Source organism: Scyliorhinus torazame, chromosome 2 (genome assembly GCF_047496885.1).
Source record: "Scyliorhinus torazame isolate Kashiwa2021f chromosome 2, sScyTor2.1, whole genome shotgun sequence".
NCBI lineage: Eukaryota > Metazoa > Chordata > Chondrichthyes > Carcharhiniformes > Scyliorhinidae > Scyliorhinus > Scyliorhinus torazame.
The window spans coordinates 94,527,902-94,550,464 of NC_092708.1; the positions used below are offsets into that span (position 1 = coordinate 94,527,902).

The 22,563-nt window shown below is 46.7% G+C and overlaps 1 protein-coding gene across 1 annotated transcript in view; it reads left to right on the forward strand.

Annotated features, from left to right (window-relative positions):
• Nucleotides 1-22,563, forward strand: part of ifih1 (interferon induced with helicase C domain 1) — a 209,436-nt gene that overhangs the window by 114,413 nt on the left and 72,460 nt on the right. The window contains exons 4-5 of the mRNA XM_072474262.1: nt 16,553-16,782; nt 19,642-19,852. Coding sequence (XP_072330363.1) covers nt 16,553-16,782; nt 19,642-19,852 — 441 coding nt within the window. The remainder of the gene's footprint in view (nt 1-16,552; nt 16,783-19,641; nt 19,853-22,563) is intronic.

Sequence of the window (22,563 nt, forward strand, 5' to 3'; positions counted from 1 at the left end):
TTATTGGGTGGACCGCGAAGATTTGATCAGGGATAGTCAGCATGGCTTTGTGAAGGGTAGGTCATGCCTCACAAACCTTATTGAGTTCTTTGAGAAGGTGACTGAACAGGTAGACGAGGGTAGAGCAGTTGATGTGGTGTATATGGATTTCAGCAAAGCGTTTGATAAGGTTCCCCACGGTAGGCTATTGCAAAAAATACGGAGGCTGGGGATTGAGGGTGATTTAGAGATGTGGATCAGAAATTGGCTAGCTGAAAGAAGACAGAGGGTGGTGGTTGATGGGATATGTTCAGAATGGAGTACAGTCACAAGTGGAGTACCACAAGGATCTGTTCTGGGGCCGTTGCTGTTTGTCATTTTTATCAATGACCTAGAGGAAGGCGCAGAAGGGTGGGTGAGTAAATTTGCAGACGATACTAAAGTCAGTGGTGTTGTCGATAGTGTGGAAGGATATAGCAGGTTACAGAGGGATATAGATAAGCTGCAGAGCTGGGCTGAGAGGTGGCAAATGGAGTTTAATGTAGAGAAGTGTGAGGTGATTCACTTTGGAAGGAATAACAGGAATGCGGAATATTTGGCTAATGGTAAAGTTCTTGAAAGTGTGGATGAGCAGAGGGATCTAGGTGTCCATGTACATAGATCCCTGAAAGTTGCCACCCAGGTTGATAGGGTTGTGAAGAAGGCCTATGGAGTGTTGGCCTTTATTGGTAGAGGGATTGAGTTCCGGAGTCGGGAGGTCATGTTGCAGCTGTACAGAACTCTGGTACGGCCGCATTTGGAGTATTGCGTACAGTTCTGGTCACCGCATTATAGGAAGGACGTGGAGGCTTTGGAGCGGGTGCAGAGGAGATTTACCAGGATGTTGCCTGGTATGGAGGGAAAATCTTATGAGGAAAGGCTGATGGACTTGAGGTTGTTTTCATTGGAGAGAAGAAGGTTAAGAGGAGACTTAATAGAGGCATACAAAATGATCAGGGGGTTGGATAGGGTGGACAGTGAGAGCCTTCTCCCGCGGATGGATATGGCTGGCACGAGGGGACATAACTTTAAACTGAGGGGTAATAGATATAGGACAGAGGTCAGAGGTAGGTTCTTTACGCAAAGAGTAGTGAGGCCGTGGAATGCCCTACCTGCTACAGTAGTGAACTCGCCAACATTGAGGGCATTTAAAAGTTTATTGAATAAACATATGGATGATAATGGCATAGTGTAGGTTAGATGGCTTTTGTTTCGGTGCAACATCGTGGGCCGAAGGGCCTGTACTGCGCTGTATTGTTCTATGTTCTATGTTCTATTTGCACCCCGTCGCAGAGAAGGTGCGTGCGATTCAACAGGCCCCCGCCCCGACTGACACTTTGCATCTTCGTTCTTTTCTCGGTCTTGTAAACTATTACGGGAAGTTCCTCCCCAATCTGGCAACTATGCTGGCCCCTTTGCACTTTCTGCTAAAGAAAAATCACACCTGGGTTTGGGGTCAGCCGCAAGAAACCGCTTTCCGGAGGGTAAAGCAACAATTGCTGTCATCTGGGTTACTAACCCACTATGATCCTGGAAAGCCTTTGCTCATCACATGTGATGATTCCCCGTATGGCATTGGGGCCGTCCTGTCCCACAAGATGGAGAACGGGGCTGAGCGACCGATAGCTTTCGCCTCCCGCACATTGACTGCAGCGGAGAAAAAGTACGCGCAGATCGAGAAGGAGGGCCTGGCAGTGGTTTTTGCGGTGAAACGCTTCCACCAGTACGTGTATGGCCGCCATTTCACTATCGTGACTGATCATAAGCCTCTGCTGGGACTTTTCAGAGAGGATAAGCCAATACCGCCCATTGCTTCCGCACGGATCTAGCGCTGGGCTTTGTTGCTTGCTGCATACGAGTATTCTCTGGAGCACAAACCAGGAACGCAGATAGCAAATGCCGACACACTGAGCCGATTGCCTTTATCGACAGGCCCCATGTCGACCCCCACGACCGGTGAGGTGGTTGCAACCCTAAATTTTATGGACACCTTGCCTGTCACGGCATCACAGATCCTTGAGTGGACCCAGACGGAGCCAGTCCTGTCAAAGGTTCGGCACATAGTCCTGTATGGTGGGCAGCATAGACAGCTCCCAGGCGAGTTGCGGGCATTTTCCTCCAAGCTGTCAGAATTCAGTGTGGAAGACGGCATCCTCTTGTGGGGGACGCGTGTGATTGTCCCGGAAAAAGGCCAGGAGCTGATACTAACAGACTTGCACAATGGGCACCCAGGTGTGACCAAAATGAAAATGTTGGCCCGGAGTTATGTCTGGTGGCCAGGCCTCGACACCGACATTGAGAAGGTGGCCCAAAACTGCTCCATTTGCCAGGAGCATCAGAAGCTTCCACTGGCCGCGCCCCTACATCACTGGGAATGGCCAGGGCGGCCTTGGGCACGCATGCATGCAGACTTCGCAGGCCCTTTTCAAGAATCCATGTTCCTTCTATTAATTGACGCCAGTCTAAATGGCTAGAGATGCATAAGATGCAGGGGACAACGTCCTGCGCAACAATTGAAAAGATGCGTTTGACTTTTAGTACGCATGACCTCCCCGAGGTGCTGGTCACGGATAACGGCACTCCATTCACGAGTGAGGAGTTTGCGAGGTTCATGAAGATGAACGGCATCCGCCATATCCGCACTGCCCCTTACCACCCGGCTTCAAATGGGTTGGCAGAGCGCGCAGTGCTGACATTCAAAAGAGACCTAAAGAAGCAGTCTTCCGGATCAATGGACACGAGACTGGCTCGCTTTTTGTTTACGTATAGGACCACCCACCATGCGGCGACTGGGGTAGCTCCCGCAGAACTCCTAATGGGCCGGAGACTTCGCACCCGCCTTAGTATGGTTTTCCCGGACATTGGGGCAAAAATACGCCGCACACAAGAACGGCAGGGACAGGGATTTTCTCGGCATCGGCCGATTCGGCAGTTTGCGCCCGGTGACCCAGTGTTCGTTCGGAATTTTGCTGGTGGTGCCCAGTGGGTTCCTGGAGTAATCTTTCGCCAAACGGGCCCTATATCTTACCAGGTGCAAGCCCAGGGTCGTCTCCAGCGCAAACATGTAGACCACGTTCGGTCCAGAAGAGTATCCCCTCAAAAGATTCCCCGCCCCCAGAGCTCATTTCTACAGCCGTAGAGACCAGAGACAAGGGAAGGTCGTCCTCACAATCTTCCACTGGTGCCTCACGCGAAGCCTGCGCAGGTCGTTACAGAACCGAATGGAGATAGAGACGCTGACATGACGGAGGCAGCAGACTCTGACTCCGAGATGGAGACACAGGATGCATCAGAGCGGGAATCCTCGGGTCCACGGGCCGTGGATGTACAACCGTTGCGCCGTTCATCACGGAAGCGCCGGTCTCCGTCTCGTTACACGCCGCCTGATCTAGCGCCGCGTGCAAATGGTGTCCGGCCTGTGGCAAAACGAGTCCGACGCCCTCCTTCGCCAGGGTCTTCGGTGGATTCCTTGGACTTTGGGGGGGGAGGGATGTTATAACCTGCCTGCTTACCATTGGCTGGAGACTAATGACAATCCCACAATCCTGTGGGAGTATGAGCTTCCCCAATGAGGGGGTCGGAGAAACCATTAGTAAACTCCAAGTATAAATAAAGCTGTCCAGTTTAGGAACCAGCAGGAAGGAGTGTGCAGCAAGGGAAGTTGCTGCTGCTGTTATATATATATATATATATATATGTTATTGTAAATAAATGTTATTACTTTGTATCCTTAAAACTCGTGCTGGATTCTTCGTGGCCCTCACAAAACAGCTCCTTACCTCGAAGCTGCAAGTATCGATGGTTAGTTTAAATGCTTGGTGAAGGTCCTATTACTGCTTCATTTATTAAAATGGCTTTCAGCTACTCGAAAGCTGTCTGGCATTTCGTGGGCCATTCTTTTTTCTGTGCCAGGTGACAGCAGGGCAGCTACAATGCTAAAGTTTGGGACAAACCTGTAGTAGAACCCACTTATCCCTAAAAATCTCATGAATGTTTTGTTGTGGGAAGTGCCCACCCTGACCTAGGCTGCCCCCCGCCCCCGGGCAGCAACCCAGTGCCCCCGGGCTTATTGCCTGGAGAGAAGATGACTACTCATGTCCTCGGATCCCCAGAGCTGCCATTCCGCCAGCTTCATGTTTTGAAAAAGGTGTACTAATCAACGCCCGCGTGACCACTTTCTGGGGGGGGCGGGGTTAGATCTAGGAAGCCATTAAATAGCGGTTCCCTCTCGTTAATTGTATGGAGATTGGCCTTAAGTTTTGGTTTCTCGCCATGCTCCAGCAGATTCCTGATTTTACCAATGGGAGCGATCCGGTTAGATTGCAAACTAATCGGCGCCCGGCGTGGTTCTCGATTTTGGCCTCTCCTGTGATCTAACAGCCTCGTCGTGCTCTCACTTAGGTACAACGCAGCCATTAAATCGCACCTATGATTTCTGATTTAAATTTGGAGTGTTATTGCACTGCACACTCATCTGGAACAAAAAGTGCTTCTATTAACTACCCATGCTAACCGCCTAAATGTTTCAATATGTTTCTGTCCCACATACTTCATTGAGTCTCTCATTGTTTTCTGTCAACACAGACTTCATTCATTTGCTCATTGACTGGAAATTTCTAAGACCGAGCACATTTGGATAACCACAATGACTTTGATGCATCAGAAAACAATTTTATATTTGTAACATTGTCAGACATAAAGGAAAGGAAGTGGAAAATATAGAGTTATATTTAATCAGTGCAAAGGAGTTTAATAAACAACCATTTGTATTGTCACCGATGCTGGGGGCAAAATTTGATAAGAACCAAAAATGGGCACGGTATTGCAATGTGCGATTAACTCACAGCATTTGATGCAATCAACATTCAAACTTTGTGCTACCTGCTCATTGTAATGATTATGACATGCACAGGGGTCCCACATTCACACTTTTTAACAGTAGCATGCTCTACTTAAAGCCAGCTCTTGAAGAGGAGGTGCATTCTGGCTGGAGCTAGTGCTGGAGGTAGCTGGGGAAGGCAGCAAGCCACCAGAGCAGTGAATTATGGTACGATGTAGAATAGAGCATGCTCCAGCATCCTCTGGCACAGCACTGGAGTTCTTGGTGTAGGAGGTGGTCAGGAGGAGAGAAGTTCTCGATCCAAAGGGGGCCAGGATATCCTTACGACATATGTTGAGACAGGAGTAAAAGTCGATACTAAAGTGGTCAATGAGAATAGTATAACCCAAGGACATGGATGCACTGCAGGAAGACATTTAGTGACTTTACACCAAATCGTCAAGATCAGTGAATTAATCTTCAAATGCCTTATCCTCACAACTGAATCACTGGCTTCAGGTAATGTTCAATTCGCTACACTCCACTTCACTCACCTACCAACAATCTCGATCAATTATAATTCATACCTCACACTCATTGCTTCACCTCAATTTCACACACTTAGTAATACTGCAAGCCCCACATCTACACTCCGTAGTATACATACACTGCCAACAGCAAGCATGAATAGTTTGCAACCTGGGCTGGGGGAAAGGGGCAGGCAGAGCTAGCTAACTGAATGGGAAGGTTACACACAGCTTCTGATGCAGAGGACTCGGATGAGGTCTATGATGGAGAAGTGTGCTGGAAAATGCTGATGGCTGTGCACAATTAAGCATGGTGCAATGGCAGGCCGACTAGAAAATCTGCAGTCACTGCCAAGGGGCTTGGAGGAGTCTGGCACAAATCTTGCACAGGACTTTGTGCGCAACTTGGAGTCCATTCTTTCCAAGGTGGAATAGGTGGCTAACTCCATGAGAACACATACAGTTCCAGCCATGATTCAGCGTTGGATGGCCTATGTCTCAGCTTCAATTACAACACATGGAAAAGCAACGCAACATCTGACTGCTGTGGTGGAATCTCAGATTGAACTCACAGAAGCTCAGCTTGTTGCCACACATATGCAGGTTGCTGCCTTCATGACTGTAGATGTCGGTGTTCAAAGAGATTTGCAGGGTCTCACATGAATCTTGTCATCTATCGTCCAGCAGCTTACTCAGATTGCTGTGGCACCAGCCTGGGTGAGGGCAAAGTGGCTCCACGGTGCAAACTGTGCTCTCAGGAAGAAGGCATTTGCCCTCCGCCATGGCACTCTGGCAATGTCCTGGTTGTTGCCTGTTAACGAGCCAGTCCAGACTAATACTGTACTTGTGGTGGCGGTAGAGTCCGAAGTCAGACTTTGCAGAATCGTGTGAGGCTACCCTGCAAGGCCATCTGCAGTTTCCCCCAGTGAAAGTCAACAACCCAACCATGCTGCAGCCACTGGTGCATCACCTTGCAAGTCTTGTACATTAACCCTTTTTGTACAAATGTTTCACTGCCGGTATGTGTACACTTAAGACTAACATTGTAAAGTGTCTAGGTTTCATTTGTCGGTATTGTACGTTTTACCTGTCTTAATGCCCCATGGTGAAGAATATTCCTTTTAGCTTTACTTTTCTTGGTGTATAATTCAAAAATGTTTCAGCAGAATGTTGTGATTTTAGTATTTGCATGAGAAATTTTCAAGTTTCAATTGACATTGATTGTAGATTTGAAACCTACAACTGATCGCCTTGGTACCTTCACGTTTTTAAACATGCACAATACATTTTTTAAAATCTGTTTTTTCATGGAACATGGGTGCCATTAGCAAGGCCAGCATTTGTTGCCCATCCATAATTGCCCTTGAACTGAGTGGTTTGATAGGCCATTAAGAGGGCAGTTCAGAATGTGGAGTCACACCAGGTAAGGATGGCAGATTAGTGAACCAGGTGGATTTTTGTGATATTCAATAATAGTTTCATGGTCACCATTGCTGATATTAGCTTTCAATTCCAGATTTTATTAATTAATTTTAAATTCCACCCGCTGCCATGGTGGGATTTGAACCCATTTCCCCAGAGTGTTGGCCTGGGCTTCTGGAATTGCAGTCCAGTGAAAATACATTGCAGCACCACTTACTGACTAGGATCCATCGCAGGATTGGCATATGTCTGCCATCGTGTACTAACTTCTTTAATTCACAATATATGAAGGCTACTTTCCGGATTCCACGATGGGATGGCATGGAACAAAAAGGAAGCCACAAAAGGCATTATAAGGGGTTGGATTCACTGGTCCCCAGCCGTGTGTTTCTCAGTGGTGGGCCATTTTCTGGCGGTGGGATTCTATACTACCAGCATTTGTCAGTCGGGTTTCCATTTGAAGCCACCCCATGTCACCGGGAAACCCGCAGGCAGGACTGTGCTGCCGAAGGAAAAAGTGGATCGAAACGGCCGGAGAACTCTGGCCAATGATACAGCGAATCAGCTTGTCAACGACTCACTGCACAGATTTGGCCTGTGAAGTGACTGTGGCAGAGCAGGAGTGGAAATCTGATTTTTAAATGGTGCTAATAAAAACAGAAAATGATGGAAAAACTCAGCAGGTCTGGCAGCATCTGTGGAGAAAGAAACAGAGGTAATGTTTCGAGTCTGTACGACTCTTCCACAGAAGGCTAGTTGGCTGCCCTTTTAATGGTCCTTATACTTTTGAGGAAATGTCGTTTTGTGGTGACATTGGGCAGCCTTGTCCTGCTGCTGTTGTTATTCAGTGGGAAAGGAAGTGAAATGCTGAGCAAAACGTCACTTTTTAATGTGTGAGTATGAAAATAATGGCTGAGACTGCGACTAATTCCTTTGCTCGCTTGAGGAAGGAGACGGAGATACGAAGGTTGAGGGAGAAGGTGAATTTGCCACTAACCATGTTGTTGCTATGGTGTATGTTGGCTGCAGCTATACATGCAGCATATGGCACTGGTGACCTGGAGCTTTCAGAGTCACTTCCCCACAGTCATTGCTAAATTGTAATGCCAGGGCTTGCAGATACAGTTGGTGACATAATGATAGGTGCAGGGTGTCTGGCTCTGATAACTCACTTTTCCCTGGCAATTCTTATTTCTGTTCTGTGGATGCTTCAATTACTATCAGTTTTCTCATGAATTTCACATCAAGTGATCTTATCCCTAATGAATATTACTTAACGTTATGAAAGAAGACCCCCAAAATCTATGAGAAATAGTTATTTTTTTCATGAAGCACCAGAAAACTACAAACACATGCACTGTAAAGAAAAAGATAGGGTTAATCTCTGCTCATTTAAGAGGTTTATTGAACATAATACTTCCTTAGGTTCACCCTAATAAATAAAGAGGGCACCCAGTAATGTGGAAAAAAAGTTGTGGTATGCTTAATTTACACATATTTACATATTAAGAGAGATCACACCAATAATAACTGAGAAGGGAGAAGATCTGCAGCCTGGACGTACAGATTTTCCAAATGTTATGGCAGGACCTGTTGTCATTTTTACCCGGCTTTCGCTTGCCAGATTAACAGGCGGTGAGTCAGCCGATGAACGGGTCTGACAACATTGAGATAAGCTTGATGGACTGGTGGGGTGGGGGAGCACCCCTTACTCCTCCTGATCCCACAACAAATGCTGTTGTGGCACTTTCCTGTTGGATCAGGCCTTTCCTGATCCCCTTAAGGTTTCGCCAAGGCCCAGGATACCTGCCAGCATGCGGTAAAACTTCAACTGAAAATAAATTGAAGACACACAGCCTCTCTAAGATATATTAGCGACTGACTGGTAAAGAAGGCATACGGCATGCTGTCCTTCAACGGTCGGGGCATTGAATATAAAAATTGGCAAGTCATGTTGCAGCTGTACAGGACCTTAGTTGGGCCTCATTTGCAATATTGTGTACAATTCTGATCACCACATTACCAGAGGATGTGGGTGCTTTGGAGAGGGTACAGAAGTGGTTTACTAGGATGTTGCCTGGTATGGAGGGCATTGGTATGAGGAGAGGTTAGATAAACTTGGTCTGTTCTTACTGGAACAATGGAGGTTGAGAGGCGACCTGATAGAGGTCTACAAGATTATGAGTGGCATGGACAGAGTGGATAGTCAGATGCTCTTTCCTAGGGTAGGAGAGTTAAGTACTAGGGGATATAGGTTTAAAGCGCATGGGGAAAAGTTTAGAACAGATGTGCGAGGCACGTTTTTTACACAGAGGATGATAAATATATGGAATGCGCTGCCTGGGGAGGTGGTGGAGCAGGTACGATAGCTGCATTTAAAGGGCATCTAGACAAATATATAATAGGGTGGGAATGGAAGGATACGGACTCCGTAAGTGCATACAGTTTTAGGTTAGACAGGTACCATGGTTGGAGTATGCTTGCAGGGCCGGAGGACCTGTTCCTGTGCTGTATTGTTCTTTGTTCTTTGACACAGTCCCTTAGAGTAGGTGGCCACCCATTCTCCATTAAAATCAGACATGGGCTTGTTGGGGTCGGGTTTCACATTTTAAAGATTTCTAACCATATTTGCTCTCACCCCCACAGTAGATTTTCTTTACTTGCTTATACTGAAAGTGTTTTTAGTTGTTCATTATCCAAATTACTTTTCATTTATTCATGTGGTCACAGAGGATATTTTCCCACTTTTAATTCTTATGGATTTATAACTCCTGGTGTTGGACTTCAGTAGAGAACTTTTCCCACTGTAGAATCATCAATACCTTGGAAAAGATCTAACCACCTGACTCCCGTTGCAGTGTCAAAGGTCAGTGTAATTGTACCATATAAAAACCCTGATCCATCTTCAACCCCAACAACAACAGCTTACCTCGAATAACACTTGCAGTTCAGAATTTTTATGTAACTACTTGTTATATAAAAACTCTGCTGAGCAAACTCTTTTCTCAACACACAATTTGCCACAGCCCCAGCTTCTGTCTGAATGCCCACTAACATTACCTCCTTGATCCTCCTAGGTTAACGTTATTTTTCCTGATTACGTTCATTGAATGAACTTGCCACTGCAGTGAAACTATGTTCACAATATAAAAAGTGATAAAGCTGAGTGTTTTTGCAATTAATTTTCGTTGCAGCTATTATGAGAGGTTGTTTACAGGTTTGCATGAGAATAGGTAAGGTAGGCGTATAATTTAGTTTTAATGCATCCTAAACATAGGCCATGGCATTGAAGTTAAATGACGCTGAAGTGGTCAAAGTTTAACAGTAAAGTCAATCATAAAGTACTAGCCAGTGAGAATTTAGCAATTTACAGCTGCTCAGTAAAATAATGAAGATAGCACAAGCGACAGTGTACATTGAAACCATTATAATTAGCACATGTTCAAGGCTCATCACATTGTGTTCTATTTGCTGGTCAGATCTTCCTTTAGTATTAGTTCAGATTATGTTAAGCCTGGCCTCATGACTTTTAGTTCACCAAAAATCTTAAATCAAATGGGACTCAATGGAAGTGAGTTTATTTGTAGGATCAGACATTTTAGAAATCCAAACATTATCCCATTAGTTTGTTTCTCCATTACAGTCTTATACAAGCAAGAATTAAATATACAGTATAATTCTATGAGGTCTTGTTGTGAGGTCCTCAATGGCTGTCCTGAATTCCACATGTACAATCGACCTAAAGACCTAGAACTGGCAAAAGAAGAGCGCATATCAGAATGACTCCAGCTAAAAAAGTAAACACTGCTTGGAAGAATTTAAACAGACTGCACTGCCTCAGTGTCTTAGATCCATTTATGTTCTCCATTAACACCAAACCAGAGTAAATGGAATCAAAGTTTAAAGGATCAAATTTTCTGCTCAAACACATAAAACACAATTGTATTTCCATAAAATCATAAAACTGATGCCTCTGCTTGCCAGAAATGTTTAAAGGATCAAATATTCTGCTCAAACACATAAAACACAATTGTATTTCCATAAAATCATAAAACTGATGCATCTGCTTGCCAGAAATGTACAAACACTGTAATCCACTCTGCCCCAAAAGATGTTAGAAGTGGATTTGTAAATGGGGACTTTAGGAACATAAAAACATAAAGGGCTGGATTCTCCCCTAACCGACGGGGCGGGCCGTACCGGCGGCGAGGAGTGGTGTGAACCACTCCAGCGTCGGGCCGCCCGGAAGGTGCGGAATCCTCCGCACCTTCAGGGGCTAGGCCGGCGGCAGCGGGGTTGGCGCTGAAGGGCTTGGCGCCGCACCAACCGGCGCCGAAGGGTCTCCGCCGGCCGGCGCAAGTTGGCGCATGCGCGGTCGCTGGCGTCATCCCAGCGCATGTGCAGGGGGGTTGTTCTCCGCGCCGGCCATTGCGGACCGTTGCACCGGCCGGCTCGGAGGGAAAGAGTCACCCCATGGCATAGGCCCGCCCGCGGATCGGTGGACCCCGATCGTGGGCCAGGCCACCGTGGCACCCACCCAGGGCCAGATTCCTCCGCGCCCCCCCCCCCCCCCCCCGAGGACTCAGCAGGCCACCCACAGGGCCAGGTCCCGCCAGTACGGACCTGGTGTATTTCACGGCGGCGGGATCCGCCGAAAATGGGCGGCCACTCGGCCCATCGCGGGCAGGAGAATCGCCGGGTGGGGGCGCTCCCAATTCCCGCCCCCGCCGAAAGACCGGCGCCGAAGAAGCTGGCGGCAGATCTGGATTCACGCCACCTCCCGGCGATTCTCCGGCCCAGCAGGGGACCGGAGAATCCCGCCCAAAATTTTTGAAATTGTAGTTCTGGCAACATCTGTGGAGAGAGATAAAGTTTCATGTCTATGACCTTTCAGCTGATGTTCTGGTGAACCATCATTGACCTGAAATTTTAGGTTGAATTTTGCTGTGGGCTTTAGGACCCAGGGGCGTCATTCTCCGACCCCCCGCCGGGTCGGAGAATGGCCGTTGGCCGCCATGAATCCCGCCCCCGCCCCCGCCGAAGTCTCCGGTACCGGAGATTGGACGGGGGCGGGAATCGGGCCGCGCCGGTTGGCGGGACCCCCCCGCTCAATTCTCTGGCCCGAATGGGCCGAAGTCCCGCCCAGAAATTGCCTGTCCCGCCGGTGTAAATCAAAGCTGGTATTTACTAGCGGGACCAGGCGGCGTGGGCGGGCTCCGTGGTCCTGGGAGGGGCGAGGGGCGATCTGACCCGGGGGGTGCCCCCACGGTGGCCTGGCCCGCGATCGGGGCCCACCGATCCGCGGGCGGGCCTGTGCCGTGGGGGCACTATTTCCCTTCCGCCTCTGCCACGGCCTCCACCATGGCGGAGGCGGAAGAGACTCTCCCCACTGCGCATGCGCGGGAAACTGTCGGCGGCCGCTGACGCTTCCGCGCGTGCGCCGCGTTTCCGCGCCAGCTGGTGGGGCGGAAATCCCTCCGGCGCCGGCCTAGCCCCTCAATGTTGGGGCTCGGCCCCCAAAGATGCGGAGCATTCCGCACCTTTGGGCCGGCGCGATGCCCGTCTGATTGGCGCCGTTTTTGGCGCCAGTCGGCGGACATCGCGCCGTTGGGGGAGAATTTTGCCCCTGATGTCAAGCCAAAGAGTAGGTCCTGTGCTACCACTTACCCGCCATGTGACAGACTTGGCAATTTTACCGCCCAATTGGTCACCTACCGAGTGCTAGCCACTGAATTAAGGATAATTGGAATGTTAGACAATTGGCGCACCTTGTCGCTGGGAAACATCCCGGGTGACAGGACATCGATGGCAGGTCATCCTGACACAGCTCCTCACCAGCTCCCCACTTCACTGTTCCCGTCACATGGGGAGCCTGTAAAATTCAGCATGTTAACTTTATTTCCCTCTCAAGATCTGCTGAATATTTCCAGCATGTTCAGTTTTCAGGTATTTGCAATATTTTGCATTTAATTTTAATGGTCAATGGGGACAGGAATTTGGCTGAAGCCTAGTTATTGTGTTGAAAAGGAGATTCAACTGAATTTTCACTGACTATTAAATTCCAATGATGTGGAGACTGAGGACTACTGTAAATCCTAGTGAGAGACCATATCAGGTTCTAGCCCATTACTGGGGAACAACAATCAATTGTGGAAGGTGTCTATACATAACCTTGTTATGTGGGTAATTTATTTTCTGCTTCAGTATTAGCGGTATTTCTTATACCTGCAGGTTTTTCAGAATTTCCAGATGCTATTTCTTTTATTTTATTAAATATGGTGGCTCTAGAATTTAGAGAAATATAGAATGTAAGACTATTATTTCAGTAGTCTAGTGTTTGATAAGGGCATGTTCACTCCAAACATGTACAGGTTAGGTGGATTAGCAATTCTAAATTGCCCTTAATGTCCAAAATGGTTAGGTGAGGTTACTGGGTTATGGTCCTGTGCTACCACTTACCCGCCGTGTGACTGACTTGGCAATTTTACCGCCCAATTGGAGGTGTGGTCTTAAGTAGAGTGCTCTTTCCAAGGGCTGGTGCAGACTCGATGGGTCGAATGACCTCCTTCTACACTGTAAATTCTATGTCTATGTCTAACGCCTTAATATCATTGTAGATGCATGTAAATAAAGGTTCTTTCTGAATGTCTTCCTGTGTGTATATTTAATACATATATAACATTTCTCCAATTTGAATACCCGTACATTTTAATTAGTTTGAGATTTAACCACAAGTTAAAGCATTCTAGCATATAGTCCAGGGTTTTTCAGCCCCCTCGACGGGATTTTTGGCGGCAGATGAGGCCTGCTATGGGTTGGATCTTCCGGTCCTGCCGACGCAAATGGCGTTTTCCATGGCCGACTGCTCGTGCCGCAGGGAAACCCGCCAGTCAATGGCGGGCTGCCTCCACCACCAGAAATCCCACGTTGGCAGGGCTGGAAAATCCTGGCCATTCACACATTTCAGTCAGCTTTGAGATCAGGGAATAATTAAGCAAACACATTTGTAAGTGTATGGGGAAGAGAGTTAAATCCTTTCTGACATGTTGCTTGTGGCGATACAGCAAGGATAATTGATTCCTGATCTAAGGTCTTAATGTGCAATGACAACTGAACACATAGGTTGTACACAATTCCATTTTCCTGCTGTCCCCTGTTAGATTTCCCAAACACCCAGTTATCTGTCCCAGTTCTGTTTATCATTGGAAATCGTGTAGTTTAACAGAAGATTTGACAGACATGGGGTGATGGATCGAAGAGAAAAGTTGTAAGTAAGAGTCAGCCTGTCCTTTTGTCACATCTTAATGACTGAAGTAATTATTTGTAGAATTCTGGCAGCGGAGCTCTCTTAGGCTATGTCTAGGAAAATACATCAATGAGAAAAAAACATTACCTTTATTTCAATTTTAGGTCAGAAAATATTGAAGAAGCGTGAAACTGTAACAGTGTGACTCAGATTTATACTGAGCTCTTTTAGTAAGATATGCTTTAAAATTTGTTTCGAACCTCATGAGTAAATAACTTAGTTTTCTGTGCAGGCCAAAGACATTTGGAGGCTTGGGAAAAAAACATGTTTCCTTGCTTAACACTGATGTCAGATGGTGATGTTATACCCCCTCCCTTTAACTGGGTACATATAATCAGAAACATAATTCCTGGCTGTTTTTGTTTCTTGAATCATATTACCAGACAACAAGTGGAAGAAGCTGAAAGGAAGTGGGCAGATTTACATAATTTGCAGCTATTTATGAATGAGAATGCTCTCCTTTTTCAGACAATTTCTTTCCATTATCCTTTATTTAATTGTTGTGTCTCATGCACCATCCCCACTTGATAGGGTAAACAGATATCCTGCTTTCAAGCTTCTTTCAATGCCTCCCTGAAGTTTGAAACTGAAAAATATGCAACTGGCCAAGTGTACTTTTCTCTTTTTTTTAAATGTTCCTCCCAGTTAAGGAAAACTCTGCCTTTGATTAGTACCTCCCTGCAATGACACAACTTAAGCTCATTGTGAAGGATATGAGCACGATTCTCTGGTCACCCCGCGGCATTTTTTTCGGCAGCGCGAAGTGGCCTGCCATTGGCCGGTGGCAGGATCTTTTGGTCCCGTCGCTGTCAATGGGATTTCCCATTGAATCCGCCCCACGCCGCCAGCAAGTCCGCTGCAGACCGGAAGATCCCACTGTGAACGGCCGGAAGGTCTCGCCCTATATAACTTAGAACTCCTCTCCTGTGCCACAGTAAATTACAGCATCTAAGTGCTGCACTAACACTCTGCCGCTTCACAGTCAATCTTTGAAAGCCATTTACACAAACTGCTTCTGAGAATTGTTTCCCCAAACGTCTAAAGTGTTAATTGTAAAGTAAAATCTTCAGACTTATTGCAGTCTTTGCACTTTCCTGCCACTTAATTTGTACAGTGGACATATAGGCCTGTTAATGAGAACAAAAACCTATGTAATTTTAAGAATGGAAGTCCTTAAGGGACTTAAACGAGAAGGATGGTCAAGTTGAGCATATTTTATTCAAACTACTTCTTTGAAAATGAAATTTGTTTTTTTTTTTAAATGTCAAATCGTTCCTTAAATGGAGATACGCCAAGTCAGGGGCATTCTTGCCATTAGGCTGTCCTGCAATGGCGCTGAGAGGATGGAGTCTTGAGGTGATTTGATGGTTGAAGTAGCAGCTGTACAATTTTGAATTAAGAGCAGATTTAGAGCAATCTAAAGCTGGGAAAGTGTACAACAAGCTGAGTGTGCAGAACACCTAGACAAACAAGCATTCTTTTTGAGGTTTAGGAGGTTCTGGATAAGGGGCGAAATTCTCTGGAAACGGCGCGATGTCCGCCGACTGGCGCCCAAAACGGCGCAAATCAGTCGGGCATCGCGCCGCCCCAAAGGTGCGGAATGCTCCGCATCTTTGGGGGCCGAGCCCCAACCTTAAGGGGCTAGGTCGGCGCCGGACGAATTTCCGTCCCGCCAGCTGGCGGAAAAGGCCTTTGGTGCCCCGCCAGCTGGCGCGGAAATGACATCTCCGGGCGGCGCATGCGTGGGAGCGTTAGCGGCCGCTGACGGCATTCCCGCGCATGCGCAGTGGAGGGAGTCTCTTCCGCCTCCGCCATGGTGGCGACCGTGGCGAAGGTGGAAGGAAAAGAGTGCCCCCACGGCACAGGCCCGCCCGCGGATCGGTGGGCCCCGACCGCGGGCCAGGCCACCGTGGGGGCACCCCCCGGGGCCAGATCGCCCCATGCCCCCCCCAGGACCCCTGAGCCGCCTTGTCCCGCTGGTAAGGTAGGTGGTTTAATCTACGCTGGCGGGACAGGCATTTTAGCGGCGGGACTTCGGCCCATCCGGGCCAGAGAATCGCGCGGGTGGGCCCGCCAACTGGCGCGGCGCGATTCCTGCCCCCGCCGAATATCTGGTGCCGGAGACTTCGGCAACCGGCGGGGGCGGGATTCACGCCAGCCCCCGGCGATTCTCCGACCCGGTGGGGGGGTCGGAGAATCTCGCCCAAGATGTCAAGCAATCCAAAATCACATCCACTACTGCCCTTTCTGACCCGCTGTACTGATCCACTGGGATACGATAATAATTTCAGCTCGGTTGCCAACTGATGACAATTTTATTTGACTTCAAACAGCCTTTTTCTGAACACTTATCATTGTCAGCAGTCATCTGCTGTAGGTACATAAGAGATCAAACATATTTATACATCAGCTATCAATCTTACTCCCAGTTGTATCATCTTGAAATTTGCTATATTCCAGATTCCGATGAAGAGAGCAACCAGAAAGGCAGACGATCACCAGTCCCTGAGATCCAGCTCCGAGACTATCAGCAGGAAGTTGCAGCTCCAGCTTTGGAGGGTAAAAACCTCATTATCTGCCTCCCCACAGGAAGTGGAAAGACCAGGGTGGCTGTCTACATTACGAGATATCATCTGGACAAAATGAAGTCACAAGGCAAAATGGGGAAGGTTATAGTGCTTGTTAACAAGGTAAATTGTTGCTACCTCTTGTCCTTGGTGACAAGTTTAATTATATTGCTGCTTGTGTTATATTCTACATAACATCCTTGGAGTTAGCTAGACAGTGGAGGGTTATATTGACTAGGTGCACCAAATGAGAAAAGAAAAACTTTGTGATCCAACTTTTAAATTTTGAAGTCCGAGGAGGATAGACAATTGCATGAACTTGTTTTATCATTTGGGATTGTCAACTGTGCAAGGCTGAAATGGTATGAGACCATCTCCTCTCTGTGGCTGTACTGGTTTGAAATTGAGAGCCGTAGATTGGGAAGCATTAGGAACAAGACAAAGCAATGACTTGCAGTCTGTTTGACAGGGGAGAACCATGTACATACATGCTAACAAGACTATGAGCATCCTAACTTACTAACAAGACTGTGAGCATTCTAACGTCCCAAGTACACACTCTATCTACTTGTTAAAGTGCCGACCTAACCAGACATTTGATCATACGATTTAAGATAAATAAACAAATTATGCACGCATGGATTCTTCTTTCTTCATATGACTGTGACACGTGCACGAAAATGAGTTTGTCTCCGATAAGCAAAGTCCTAATGTACTGAGCTTGTTCAGTAGCGCTGTGTGCCTGGTATTTGACAAGAGAGGTAGAAATAGATACTGTTATCAAGAGGAAAACAAAGACCCTTTTGGGGGGGAGGTGAGTAGAGAGATTAAACAAAGAAAGATGATGTTGAAGGGTGAGAAGAGACTTCCGGGGGAATTAGTTTTAGGTGGATAGAAATTCGAAGATCCTATTGGAGTACTGATCAGAGCAAGAGGACCCTGTGTGAAAGGGAAAAGAAAGAAACAGACAGACAGACAGTTGGCTGAGTTTTACATTCCTCTGGCAAGTGGGAGGGCGCACATAAAATGGGGTAAGCGCCCATCCCACCACCTTCTTGCCCACCTTCGAGCTCACCCCCATAATACAGCGAAGTGGACAGGCAGGTGTCAAAATCAGCAGCCCACCTGCCAAAGTTAAATAAAGAATTAAATGGCAATTAGACATGTTATCAAGCCAATCGACCTTATAATACATTATCCATGCCATAAAACGTTTGACTTTGGCAGCAGGGTAGGAAGCCTGATTTTTAAACTTCAATGTTTAATGTGTGGGAAGGAGAGGGAGTTTCCTGGTTGGGAGCTCCCCTTTGCTAATCGCAGGATGATTCCCCCAAGGCTGAACCACCACCTTCCTTCCGATCCGCTCCCTCCCTTAAACCCACCCCCTGGCCCACAACCTCCCCTCTCACTAGTTTACTCAAATCCTCACGTCCCAAGACCCAGACATACCTGCTCCGGAATCAAAGGCCTTGGGGTCTTCTCTTCACCAGCAGTACTGGCAGCAGCTACTGGCTCATTCCTGATACTGCCAGGGGTCATGGAGATGCTGGCCAGTTGGATTGGCCAACAGCTCCTGAATCAGGGCCTGTGCCCTAATGAAGAGTGGAAGTCCCACCTGACCTTTGTTAATCAGCCCTGCAGTGTTTTATGGCTGTGTGTCATGGTGGTATGTGTCAGGTGTGCCCCAATATTATTTTCAGGGTGGAGGAGTGACGGTGTGCGTGCTGCCTGTGTCTAACCCACCTCCCCCATATTATTTAGCCTAATGTGAGAGAGAGAGGTAGGGCCTGAGGGAAAAAAGAAAAGGAACTCAAGATTAGGGCATGGAGGGTTCAATTTCTGATTCTGTTAGACTGTGATCAGAAAGGGTAAGCCTCAGCAATCAAATGGTTCCCATGGCTCATCATGATCAATGACATTGACAACCTACTGATTTATAGATATCATGGATATCATGGATAAAAGTTACTCTAGAATGGAATGGCAGACTCATAGAAATCACAGTGTTGTGATTTTTTGTATCAGTAAATGACAATAACATAGTTAAAGACAAAACTGCTGCCATGAAAATCTGCTGAAATAAGATGAAGTTAAAATCTACTTAAAAGAAAAATAGAAAATAAAGGCTAGCATTTACATAGAACCTTTCACGACCTCCGGATACTTCTAAGCAATTTACAGACAATTTAAGAATTTTGTTGTAGCCACTGTTGCATTGTGGGGAAAGTGCCAAACAACATTACGGGGGCGATTCTCCGATATTGAGGCGTCAATAGTTCGCGCCATCGTGAACGCCGTCGCGTTTCACGATGGCGCAAACAGGACCCGGACACGACATATTCTGACCCCCACAGGGGGCCAGCACACCGCTCCAGCGTCCTTACGCAGCACCAAATGGGCGCTGCGCCAACCCGTGCATGCGCAGCTGGGGCAGCCCAATCCGGCGCATGCGCGGGGAACGTCTTACGCACGCCGGCCCCTCACCAACATGGAGCCGGTGTTCTGGGGCCGCACTCGGAAGGAGATAGGCCCGGGGGGGGGGGAGAGGCCGGCCCGCCGATCGGTGGGCCCAAATCGCGGGCCAGACCCCATCGGAGGCCACCCCAGTGAAGGAGCCCCCCATAGGCCCCCCCCCAGCGTTACCGCAGAGTTCCCGCCGGCAGCGACCAGGGGTGGACGGCACCGGCGGGAACCTATCATGTCGTAGCGGCCGCTCGGCCTATCCGGGCCGGAGAATCGCCGCTCGCCGGTTCTCCGAGCGGCCCTGTGCAAATCGCGCGCCGCTGGTTTCCGGGGGGTGGGAGAATCGCGTGCGGGGGTCGGGGCGGTGTGGCGTGATTCGCGTGGCGCCCTGGCGATTCTCCCACCCGGCGTGGGGGGGGGGGGGGGGGGGGGAGAATAGCGGCCTAGATTCTTATTCTAATTCAAGTAGGTCAGCAAAATTACAAAAGATTGATTCTTTTTCATTCATATATATACCAGGTGCCTTTAGTTGACCAGCATTTCCGTAAGGAGTTCTATCCTTATCTGAAAGATAAGTATAGTGTCAGCAAAATAAGTGGTGATACGCAACTGAAGATATCCTTCCCTCAAGTGGTACGTGAAAATGACATTATTATCTGTACAGCTCAGATCCTGGAGAATCAGCTCGCGGAACTAAACAATGGCGATGTTGATAACATCAAAATATCAGGTAACCTTTTCGTCTTTAATACACTTTGCATACGCTAATTATTTTAAAACTTGAATCACTTACACGTGTTATCGATCTGCATACAACAGTGGTAATAATCTTGATAGTCAATACATGTAACAGATCATCAATAAATGAGTTCCTTTAATCTAAAATATTTAATTGAAGAATAATTGATCTGACCAATTAGTGATAAAAGGGAGATTTTAGCACAGATTTGCCACATGCATGCCATTTTAATATTAATTTAGGGCGGAGAATAGAACAAATTTGAAAGGAGGCACATTGTAAATAACTTAATTCTAAAATATAATTTTACTAACATTACACTAAATGAATGTAATTATAAGGATTAAAAGAATTGACTGGAACATTTTAATTTCCCCAGTTTCTTCCTACAAAGAGGTTGATTCTAGGATTATTTTGAGGAACAATAAGGGACAGCATGGTGGCGCAGTGGTTAGCACTGCTGCCTCATGGCACTGAGGACCCTGGTTCGATCCCAGCCCAGGGTCACTGTCCGTGTGGAGCTTTTACATTCTCCCCGTGACTGCATGGGTCTCACCCCCACAGCCCAAAGATGTGCAGAGTAGGTGGATTGGCCACACTAAATTGCCCCTTAATTGGAATAAAAAAGAATTGGGTACCCTAATTTTAAAAAAAATTGAGGAACAATGTTGATTCATATATAGGAATGTTTATTCACATTTAAATCTTTTCTCCCTCCTGCAGGATTTGGTTTCAATTATTCTATTGCATTAAAAAAAATATTTTCTGACCATTCAGTTTCTTTCATTTAGTTCCAGTTACTGTGTTGCTTTACAAGTTCATTGTTTACCATCCAGATGCTGCAGTGGCGCCAGGGGTAGTACGGTAGCACAGTGGTTAGCACTGTTGCTTCATAGTGCCAGGGTCTTGGGTTCGATTCCCGCTTGAGTCACTGTCTGTGCTGAGCCTACACGTTCTCCCCGTGTCTGCGTGGGTTTCCTCCGGGTGCTCTGGTTTCCTCCCACAAGTCCCGAAAGACGTGCTGTTAGGCGAATTGGACATTCTGAATTCTCCCTCCGTGTACCCGAACAGCTGCCAGAATGTGGCGACTAGGGAATCTTCACAGTAACTTCATTGCGGTGTTAATGTAAGCCTACTTGTGACAATAATAATGATTATGATCATGATTGAACTGCTTGATTTCAAAATTCTCTTCCACCTGCCCAAAGAGAACAAATAATAAAAACAAGGAGTGAACAATTCATTTTATGGGGGAAAGCAAATGTTTGTATCATGAGAAGTAACATCATTTACATGATCAGTTTACCATTTGTGAAAAATACATGATATCATTTTTTGTCAGTCGCCTGGGGCAAGTAGATCAAACCAAGCAGCAGTAATATTGTGAAAACAGGAGGCCCCCAAATTTCTGAGGACTCACTCTGCTAAGTTAAATGTTATTATGTTAAACTCTCCCAAGCTGGCTTCTTCCCACAACTTTGGGATGAATTTATTTATATACAATGAATAGATCCCTGGCACCTGCAAAGACATACAAGAGGTGCTTGCTTGGCATGATCCCACCCAATCCACCTGTGTAATGCAGGGTTCTGCTTTGCTGCTCTGCCTGAAATTTCCCTGAAGCCCAGTGGGGTTGAAGATTATTTTTCTCCCAGTGTTCACCTTCTACTGAACCCACTCTGCCACCAAAGAAGGTGAATTGTCCGTTCTGGAATGGATTACATTATTTATTAAGGTTCAGGCCTTTAGCAGACCTCGGGGGACACAAGCCTGCTCACAGCTAGCATGTGCTTGGCTGATGCTCTTCAGTTGTACATGGAAAATAATTCCCTGATCAAGCCGAGAAACACATCTTGCCTTGCCCACCACAGCCCTCCCAACACCTCTCCCGCCACTAGAATGTAAAGAGACATAATGTAAGCTCTGTCTAGGATTCTACCTTCACCCAAATGCCATTGCTCTCCCCCAACCCCATCAAATGAAATATAACGGTCCTGACGCATGTGAGGAAACTGAGTTACAGTCCATATTCCAGGCTCCTCCCTCCGAGTCAAAATTTAATAAATGCCCAGCCTCGTTACCAGGGATTTCTGGGCAAATATTTATGTTTGTCTACAGTCAGTTCCCTGATTTTAGCTTAGGATTGCTTGTGACTGCAGTGGTACATGTTTTTCAGGAGACCAAAACATTTTAATAAAAATACTCCTGTGTTCCATAACAATTTATTGCTATCTTGGATGCTATCTCTCAGTGAACACAAATAGATCACTGTATAAAATGTTAACTAAGGCCAGATGTAGTAATAGTGTTTTTTTTATAAAATGAATCATTTTAATCATTTGTTTTTACAGTTAGCTATTTGTTTGTTCTTATTGGACTAGGGGGCATGCATACTATTCAAACTCTTTCTGGACGAAATAATGTGTATTTCTCGTTCTGCTTTAATGTGCAAAGAAATTAGCTAGTGTTGATAACTGTTACAATGCCTGTGCAGACTAGTAACTTTTAAAAAGGACTTCAAACTCTCAGTGTATAGCTGAAAGGATGACATGACAAAATTTTATGTCTTCAGACTTTTACTGTAACGAATTGACTAAAAGTACTATTAATTAAATCCTATCTTTGTAGGCACCTTATATATCAGATGACAGAACAAGACTTTTCTTTCTTATAGGTACACTTAATAATGTCCTTTAAGTAAT